Source organism: Erpetoichthys calabaricus, chromosome 1, assembly GCF_900747795.2.
Source record: "Erpetoichthys calabaricus chromosome 1, fErpCal1.3, whole genome shotgun sequence".
Taxonomy (NCBI): Eukaryota; Metazoa; Chordata; class Cladistia; order Polypteriformes; family Polypteridae; genus Erpetoichthys; species Erpetoichthys calabaricus.
The window spans coordinates 49,158,712-49,168,711 of NC_041394.2; the positions used below are offsets into that span (position 1 = coordinate 49,158,712).

A 10,000-nucleotide genomic window follows, 5' to 3' on the forward strand; every position below is an offset into this window, starting at 1 on the left:
GACCCAAGCATGACATTCTAAAAATAACCATATAAACATATGGTTTCTACTTCGCGGATTTTCCTATTTCGCGGGTGGCTCTGGAACGCAACCCCCGCGATGGAGGAGGGATTACTGTATATATATATATATATATAGGATAGATAGATAGATAGATAGATAGATAGATAGATAGATAGATAGATAGATATATATATAGATATATATATATATATATATATACTGTATATATATAGATAGATATATATATATAGATATATAGATATATATATATATAGAGAGAGAGAGAGACAGAGAGAGAGAGAGACAAATCCCTGTGCTTCGCAGAGGCGAAGTAGTGCTTTTAAATTTTTATTAAAAAGAAAAGAAAATCTTTTTAAATTGAGGGAAAATATACCAATAACAATTTGTTAAGGATCTGTTTTTTTTGTGAAGCTGCCTTTACACAGCTTCTCCGCTGTTTTATAAACGAACGCCATATAAAGCCGTCCTTTCTCCTTGCTTAGCGGTTCTGTATTCTTTTATTGTTCGTTTATTACGATTGTTATTGTTATTGTGTAGCTATTTGAGACTCACTTTTCTGTTCAGGTACCCATTCCCTTTATGTAGTCCGCGGATTCTCCGCTATTTTTTGTTCGTTTATTACGATTATAGTTATTTATTGATTCCCTTCTTTAGCTGACTGCCTGCTCATATAAGGCACTCTGCTGTTTTTTTGTGAAGCAGCGTTTACACAGCTTTTCCGCTGTTTAATAAACGAACACCATATAAGGTCTTCCTTTTTCCTTGCTTCGCCAAGGAAGCAGCCTTTTTATTTAATCCACGGGTTCTCCGCTGTTTTATTGTTCGTTTATTACGATTGTTATAGTTCTCTTTGTATACCATGTTGTCAGTTCAGCACTCCAGTTGTAATATGACCAAGCCGTGCAAACTTACTGTTGAGAATGCAATGTATAGTTGATCAGGAGAAAAGCAATCTTACCTCAAATCAAAGGCAACCTTTTGTAGGTCTATGAACTTAATTTATGCGTCACTCACTCGCTTCTTATTGTTTCGCTGCCTTCTCAATTGTGTAATGAATGTTTTCTTCAGCGCTCTTTGGGGCTCTTCCTTGTTTTTTATGTACTGCGTTCACAGTCAGTTCACGTGATTACGTGGGAGGCGTGATGATGCGATACGCAACTCCGCCTCCCACGGCCATCGAGCTGCAGTCTATTATAGTATATGGACAAAAAAGAGGTTCCAGTTATGACCATTACGCGTAGAATTTCGAAATGAAACCTGCTAACTTTTGTAAGTAAGCTGTAAGGAATGAGCCTGCCAAATTTCAGCCTTCCACCTACACGGGAAGTTGGACAATTAGTGATGAGTGAGTCAGTCAGTGAGTGAGTCAGTGAGGGCTTTGCCTTTTATTAGTATAGATGAACAATGTTGTATTGTAGTTATGCAGTATGAGTATTAAGCATTAAATATTGTAGTTGTTTTGCATTTTTTGTTTTTGCTAAGCAGGCTTTAGTCCTGTGACTGTCGTATGACACTGTATCATTGACTGTCAATAGTTAGTGTTGTTATGATATGACTACAAAGAATGGTTTATTTTATAAAGTCGACTTTAGATAAAAGAAGTTTACACTTTATGCCTGTGGCTATTCTATTATAATTTGGGTTGACAAATCAGGCCGCATCAGGGGTCCGCGAATATCGCATGGCTTGTAAAGGGGTCCCAGGACTGAAAAAGTTTGAGAACCGCTGCTCTAAATAACCTTGTTTAAGTGAGGGTGTGCACTCTCATGGTCTAATGTTGCTTCAGAGGTGTGTAAAACAATCATCGAGTAAACTATACATTAATGAATGTTGGAATGAAGAACTGTTTGTGTCAGACAAAATTTTGAAATTACTTATTATGATTCAGGGTTAAGGAGAGCTGAAGGCTATCCTCTTAGCATGGAATCACATGCAAATAGCTAAAACAATTTATTTCTACATGTGCACAAACTGTCTTCTCATTATGAGCTTCATATATTAAACTAAATGATGGTACATTTGACTGTGGTTAAAATAATAAATCTCACCTGCTGAGTCGTAACCTCTGTATTCCAACCGACGCAGACCCTTGATTAGAATTTCAAGGATCTCCCGACGAGTCCGAGGTACATGGTAGTTCAGGTAAGCAAATATTCCTACAAAGTAGAGGGAGAAATATCTGGTCAGGGCAAGTTTTGTAAAACATTCACAACCAAATTTTCATTTTGTTACGGTTAGTCTGGATTAAGCAAACATACTTTAGGAGATGCAAGCGTATTGCTCCAATTTAAATGACCAGGAGAAAAATTGGGAGGTGGACATTTAACATAAAAAATGCAGATGAAGTATAATGTCATTTTACTTGCTTGGTCTAGTGATGGAGAGTAACAATACACAAATTTCACAATAAGATGTGAATGTCAATTCAGGTTCATGATACAACAGATTTTCCTGTTAACTAAAGCAACTTTGGGGGCATGTATTAAAATATGGTACTCCCAAGAACAGAAGAGCACAACTTTGTACAACTATGATTTGGGTTACTCTGCCTATAAGCAGTAACAAACTTATGTATACAGAAAATATAAGTAAAAATTTCAAAAATAACATGTATGATATTTGAAGGAGACTTAATCACACCTAAGTATAGCTTGATAATATACTATGACACAGAGACTAAGATAGTAAATTCAGCTGTAATTTGATTAAAATTTTGTGGCTATGCATGTAATGGTTTTTATATATACAAGGGACATTCAAAAGGTTTCTGTACTTTTATATTTTCGTTGGAAATGGTGAAGGCGGGAGGAGTAATAATTGGTCGTGTCCGAGAGTGTCATGTGACTACTGTAGTTCTGTCTGGCAAGCCAGCTACCCTTGCAGTTTAGTATAAGAGTTGTCACCCTGTGGTGAAGATGGCTGCAAAACTTATAAATTGCACCAAAGAGGAACAGCATTCTGTCATATGCTTTTTGTGGGCAGAAGGTGTGCCGGTAGCACAAATTCATCTCTGCAAGTGTGCTCAGTATGGGGATAAAGTTCTGTCTCACAGAGTCATCTATGAGTGGATTGAAATGTTCGAAAATGGCTGAACTAGTGTGATGGATGCAGAGTGCTCCGGACATCCAGCTACAGCAATGACCACGAGGAATGAAGAAAGAACCCTGGAACTAATTCATGAAAACAGAAGAATTCTTTGCTGATGGCATTAAAAAGTTGGTACAACGCTGGGAAAACCATCGCAAAGGAAGGTGACTATGTAGAAAAGTGATGCAATTTGTTTGTGAAATTCTTAATAAATAGAGTTAAAAAAAAAAGTGCAGAAACTTTTTGAACATTTTGCTTTTGGAACTTTGGTACCAAATTAGTACCAAAGTCTTAGTTTTTGTGGCACTCCTATAACAGTGGACCAACTATTTTTGAAGACAACTCATAAAAAATATGAATCCCTTAAATTTCATGGTCAAAAGTTATGGTTTCTGGAACATTGTCGTTTTTTAGTATCCCTAATTTTTGCTGTATAATTAGGGCCACATACCCTTTCTAAAGCCTTCATGTCTAAGAAACTAATGAAGATGCAACATTGAAATTTGGCACACTAGTTATTAGTTACAACAATATGAAGCAAGTATGAAATAAACTGGAGATGGTCAATCAGGAGGCCTTGGTGGATTTCACACAGATTGAGCAAATTGCATTGCTTCTTTTTGGGTGTTTTTATATTCGTTTGTCAGGGGAACATAACCAACAGGTTGCAAAATGACAGAAAACAGAGTACACTTTTAAGTAAGTTAAAAAGTTGATATAGCTCAATCGGATTAGAAATCCTAAATGTATAACAATTTAGTCAATGTTCATGCTGCATATTTAGCCATGCTAAATTTTAGGGCTGACATAGGAGGAAAAGCCAATGTAGACATGGGGAGAACATGAACACGTGAAGTTTGTAACAACCAGTTGTGAGATTCATACCCAAGGAGCTTCCAGTCTTAACCCCGTGCCAGCTTGTTTCCTTATTTTGCAAACAATCTATACATAAAGTGTTTAGTTTTTCTTCATTATAACTGAATCATTCAGCTTTTTATTTTTTCTTGCATATAGCAAATTTAGGTTTATATGTGGTATTACAGAAGGATAATGAAAATTACCTGGAGAGAAAAGGTGACAAATGAAATGATGAAGAGGACAGGAACAGAAAAAGAGTATGGCAGCAGAGGTAAGAATGATGAGATTTTTCTGGACATATGTTGATAAGGTTAAATAGGAAAATGGCATAAATGGTGCTAGAAGAATGAACAGACTGAACCAGAGACAAAAAAAAGACAAAGAAGAATGTGAGATGATAATAAAAAACATGGTTAGCGTCAAAAGAAGAAAGGTGGTGCATAGTAAAAGAAAAGCAGAAGGTAACAAAGTGGAAAACCATAGTTTAAAAACTTTAGATTGAAGAAGACCTAAAACTGAAAGCACGGGTTAAAGTGTGCACATTTGAAAGTTATGAACCAGATATTCACAGATGCATTTTGCTTGTTTAAATAGTCATGTTTGTGACAGAGCACACAATATAGACACTGTTAAAACATTAGTTTTTTTGATTATGCAACAGGATTTCTGTAATGCTGTTGATATATTCGGTCTCTCTGTCCAATGGTTTGCAGGACAAGCAATTATGTTCACATTAATTGATTTGTATGAGACAATGCCTTCTAATTACAAGCACAATTTTAAATCAAGCTTGGTGTTTTCTGTAAATATTATGAAAAACCAAAACCAAACCAAGATAATGGTCTTACACAGATTATTCTTTATCAAAGTCAGTGTGTTTACAGGCACAAATAAAAACTGGGATAAGGTGAGCAACCTGGTTTCTAAAACAAAAAAGTATAAACATGGGCGAGTGTGCTTCTGGAGTTCTCCCTTTCCAAGATGCTGATATCATTAAACTGCACCAAAAGACTTAAATGTTGTCATCGTCAGTCACTGTGAATCCGAAAACAAGCTTGATGCCTGAAATAATTTTCTTGAGTCTCATAAATACATTTAGTCCTTCGTGTGCGGTGAAATAAATAACATCCATCCCCTTTTTAGTTCCTCGACCAACCTAAGCCACCGATGATTTGTGGTATGAACACTGGCCACTGAGTCATCCAATTACAGTGGAACCTCGGGTCACGACCGTAATTCATTCCAAAATTCTGGTCGTAACCCGATTTGGTTGTGACCCAAAGTAATTTCCCCCATAGGATTGTATGTAAATACAATTAATCCGTTCCAGACCACACAAACTGTATGTAAATATATTTTTTTAAAGATTTTTAAGCACAAAAACAGTTAATTATACCATAGAATGCACAGTGTAATAGTAAACTAAATTTAAAAACATTGAATGACACTGAGAAAACCTTGAACAGAGAAAAGTAACATTGCAAGAATTCATGCTATAGCCTTACGAACCGCTCGCTGTAAACATTTTATATAAAAAAAAAAAAACAAAAAAAAACAAAAAAAAAATGTGTTTTAAGCACTGGGAAAAACATGAACATTTGAAAAATCCATAATTTAATAAACAACCAAGAAAAGTAACATTGCAACAATGCACGCTACGAACTGATCGCTGTAAACAGAAGTGAAGTGGAGGTTAAAATCCAACAGAAAAAAGTCTTCATTAAAAACAGCGAGGTTAAAACAATGCTAGAATCAGTCTCTTTAAAAACAAGCCCGGTGCATTCTTGAACTGCCTTCTTGTCCTTACGCCGCCAGCCCTCTCTCTCGTGCTCACTTTCTCACTCACTCTCTCTCTCTCTCTGCACAGCAAATGCACAGGGAGAGACTGAACACGTGCGGAAATCATCGGCGCATACGAACCAGAAGGGAAACTGGCTTGTTCGTCACCCAAGTGTGTGGTCGTGAACAGATGCAAAAGTTTGGCAAGCTTTTTGGTCGTAACCCGATTTGTACGTGGTCCGAGACAGTCGTCACCCGAGGTTCCACTGTACATAGTTTCACTAATCTCTAACAAATAACTGGATTATAAGTAAAATGATATTTAAACAATGTTTCTGTTACTTGTATACATGCAGCACACTCTTTTCTGAGCAACATACTGGTACCTGTCTTTCTTACCATACACCCTGTGCCGTCAGGATAACACTACAGAGACTTTATCTTCAACAGAATAAACAGCATTAGGTTACTTTTTCCTTTAAAAATCTAATCTGGCTATGTAACATGTGTTAATATTAACATGTTACCCTGCCTCAAACACTGCCGTCATCATGGACTGTAATTTTAACACATCAATATAAATTTATCAATTTCTAAAATATACAGAAAGATTACTTCAAGCAAAAGAAATAATGCAATCACCTGAGCATTTGCCTGAAAAAATTTACCTTGTGAATGCTAACACCTGCGGTTGTGGAAATATTTCCAAACATTTACTTCATTTTAGAGTGTCCCTGAAGGCTGTTCTGGTTTCAGCACTGGTCATAGTACAAAAATGGCACTAATTCGTATTGCAAATGACATTCTGATATCCTCTGATGAAGGAAATTCCACTGTAATTATGTTGTTAGACTTAAGCGCAGCACTTGACACCACTGACCATTCTATTTTACTGCACAGGCCAGAAAATGATATTGGGCTTACAGGCCCTGTGCTCGCTTGGTTTAGTTCTTATTTATCAAATTGATTCCAATACGTACAGAAATGTGCTGACAGAACTCCAACATTATACACAGAAATTATATATAATGTCCCGCAGGGCTCAGTACTGGAACCTTTACTGTTTTCACTTTACATGCTTCCACTGGGATCTCTCATTAGAAAACAATTTTAATTTTCACTCATATGCAGAGGACACCCAGTCATATCTTTCTGTTTGATCAAATGAAGTTTCTCCAATGTTGTCTTTAATTAGTTGTGTTAGTGAATTAAAGGAGTGGATGGATGAGAACTACCTATCTTTAAACACCAATAAAACAGAGATGTTAATTATTGGAGGGAATGACGCTGATCTCAACAATACAGTGGAACCTCGGTTCACGACCATAATTCGTTCCAAAACTCTGGTCGTAAACCGAGTTGGTCGTGAACCGAAGCAATTTCTCCCATAGGATTGTATGTAAATACAATTAATCCGTTCCAGACCGTAGAAACTGTATGTAAATATATACATTTTTTTAGTTTTTAAGCACAAATATAGTTAATTATACCATAGAATGCACAGCGTAATGGTAAACTAAATGTAAAAACATTGAATAACACTGAGAAAACCTTTAACAACAGAGAAAACTAACACTGCAATAGTTCGCGCTATAGTGCTAGGAACCGCTCTCGCTAAAAACACTTTTTTTAATGAGTTTTAAGCACAGGGGAAAAAAGGAACATTTGAAAAATCCGTAATTTAATAAACCACCAAGAAAAGTAACATTGCAACAATGCAGGCTACGAACTGATCACCGGAAACAGAACTGAAAACAAAAACAAGCCTTCTCTAACTTATGCGTCCCAATCGCTCTGTGTGTGTGTGCGTGTGTCTCTCTTTTGCGAGCCTGGAGCACCTGTGTGTGTCTCTCTAGCGCCTGCCTCTCTCTCCCCCGCCTGTGTGTGCGTGCGTCTCTCTTTTGCGAGCCTGGAGCGCCTGTGTGTGTTGTCACGCTTGGGTCACAGATTTGCACAGAGACACAGGAGGTTGTAGAAAAAAAGGAACTTTATTCAAAGCACTGCAAACAAACATTTGTCTCTTTTCAACAGTTTAAACGTGCTCCATGACAAGTCAGAGATGACAGCTCCGCCAGGAGCACAGATTGTCTGAGAGAGAAAGAAGGAGAAGCAAGCAACCAATTTAACAAACTGAAAGAAGCCCGTGCAGGCTTTTTAAGAAGGCGGAGCACCGCACGAGAGGCATATTACGCGACAGAGCCGGCAAGAAGGGAAAGGAGGAATGTGAAGGTAGTCTGTCCATGTTTCTTAGGGGTTTTCCCAGGGGCGTCTGTATTCTCTGGGGGTGCGATCAGCTTTGCAGCTCACAGTGTGTCTGTCTAGAGCGCTCCTGTGTGTGTGCGCACACGCCTCTCTCGCGCGTGTGTGTGTGTGTGTGTGTGTACAGCCCTCTGTCTCTTGCGCTGCCTCTCTGTGTGTGTGTGCGTGTGCGCGCGCACTCTCTCTCGCTCGCTGCACAGGAAATGCACAGGGAGAGAATGAACATCAACAAACCGAAAGGAAACCTGGCTTGTTCGTATACCGAGTGTTTGGTCGTGAACCGAGGCAAAAGTTTGGCGAACTTTTTGGTCGTAAACCGAGTTGTACGTGTGCCGAGACGTTCGTGAACCGAGGTTCCACTGTATTTTGTCATCATTTAACTCAGTTAGAATCATCATTAATTTTACTGAATCAGCCCACAATCTAGGAGTTATCTGTGCAAGTCTTTTAAAGCACACATTACAAAGTTGTCCAAATCATATTTCTTCCATCTTATAAATGTTGGGAAATTAAGGTGCTTTCTAAATAAACAGTATTCTGAGAATTTAATTTATGCATTTATTTCTAGTAGGACTGACTACTGCAATGTGGTGTTCATTGGATGTTCAAATTGTTCTTTATACAGCCTCCAGTTAATTCAAAATGCTGCTGCAAGAATTATTACAAGAACAAGAAAATACACATAATTTCAGTTCTTAAATCCTTACACTGGCACCCAGTTAAGTTTTGGGCAGATTTCAAAATCCTCCTTTTAACATATAAAGCCTTAAATGGCCAAGGTCCGGCTTACTTGTCTGAACTTATCATGACTTACAAACCAGAGCGCACATTAATATCTGAAGATGCTGGTCTGCTTATGATTCCAAGGATAAATAAAATAACAGTGGGAGGTCAAACTAAGTTACAGTGGAATGGTCTGTCTGCTACTATAAGAGATGCTCCTTCAGTTTCGGCTGAAGACTCACTACTTCAGTTTAGCATATCCTGACTAGAGCTGCTGATTAACTGTACAGACTGCATCTCTGTTGTTAGTCATTAGCACAAAAACGTAAGTAATATGATAATTATAATTTATTACTAACCCTCACCTATTCTGTTTCTCTTCTTGGTACTCAAATGTGGCACTTGGTGCCTCGGCCCACCTGCCAAGTTGTTTTGCCTGCCTACGGTAAAGTCCTCTCTGATGGAGGATCACAGGAATCGTCAGGTAGAGGGGTCCTTTCATCTGACTGGCTGGTCCAGCTCTATCTCAGTTGTGGAATAGACAATTGGGGGAGGCAGTATGATGGCCGAGGTCTCCAGGACTCTAAACAAATCTAAATCATATTATGTAATATCATCTACTGTTAAATTCAGCTCTGTACTTGTAATAGATTTATTTTAGCATTATACTGTATTGAGGATTACTTGTGTTTTGTTCTGTGTATTGTATTGACCCCCTTCTTTTTGACACCCACTGCATGCCCAACCTACCTGGAAAAAGGGTCTCTCTTTGAACTGCCTTTCCCTATGTTTCTTCCATTTTTTTTTCCCTACTAGGGTTTTTTTGGGGGGGGGAGGTTGGGCTGTCAAAAGCCCATTGCAGCACTTCTTGTGTGATTTTGGGCTATATAAAAATAAAATTGTATTGCATCACAATAGCTGACTATACATTTCTCAGAGTATCCATGTGACTGTACAGGATTTCCCAGGTCATGTTTTGAAATATTATCAAATTACTGAATTAAATAATAATGAATTAAATAAAGTATATACAAATGTTTACGTGAAATGAAGAAAGCCTTTACTAAACTGTGTGAAGCGATATTAGGTCATAAAGAAATACATCTGCCAAAAAAAAAGAGTGACGAGAATAAATTAAAAAAAAAAAAATAGATAAAATCGCAAAAATAATAAATTGACAGCACTGGAAGAAGTTGTCACATTAAAGAGGCGGTAATGAAAGTATACAGAAGAAATGAGAGAACAAGAAAGCAGGTATGGCAGTTTTATA

General features: G+C 37.6%; 1 protein-coding gene across 2 annotated transcripts in view; it reads right to left on the reverse strand.

The window, feature by feature from the left end:
- The window catches only part of gfpt1 (glutamine--fructose-6-phosphate transaminase 1), a 113,831-nt gene that overhangs the window by 76,479 nt on the left and 27,352 nt on the right, over positions 1-10,000 (reverse strand). For both annotated transcript variants that reach the window (XM_051924102.1, XM_051924099.1), the window contains exon 2: positions 2,073-2,180. In XM_051924102.1, the coding sequence (XP_051780062.1) occupies positions 2,073-2,180 (108 nt within the window). The remainder of the gene's footprint in view (positions 1-2,072; positions 2,181-10,000) is intronic.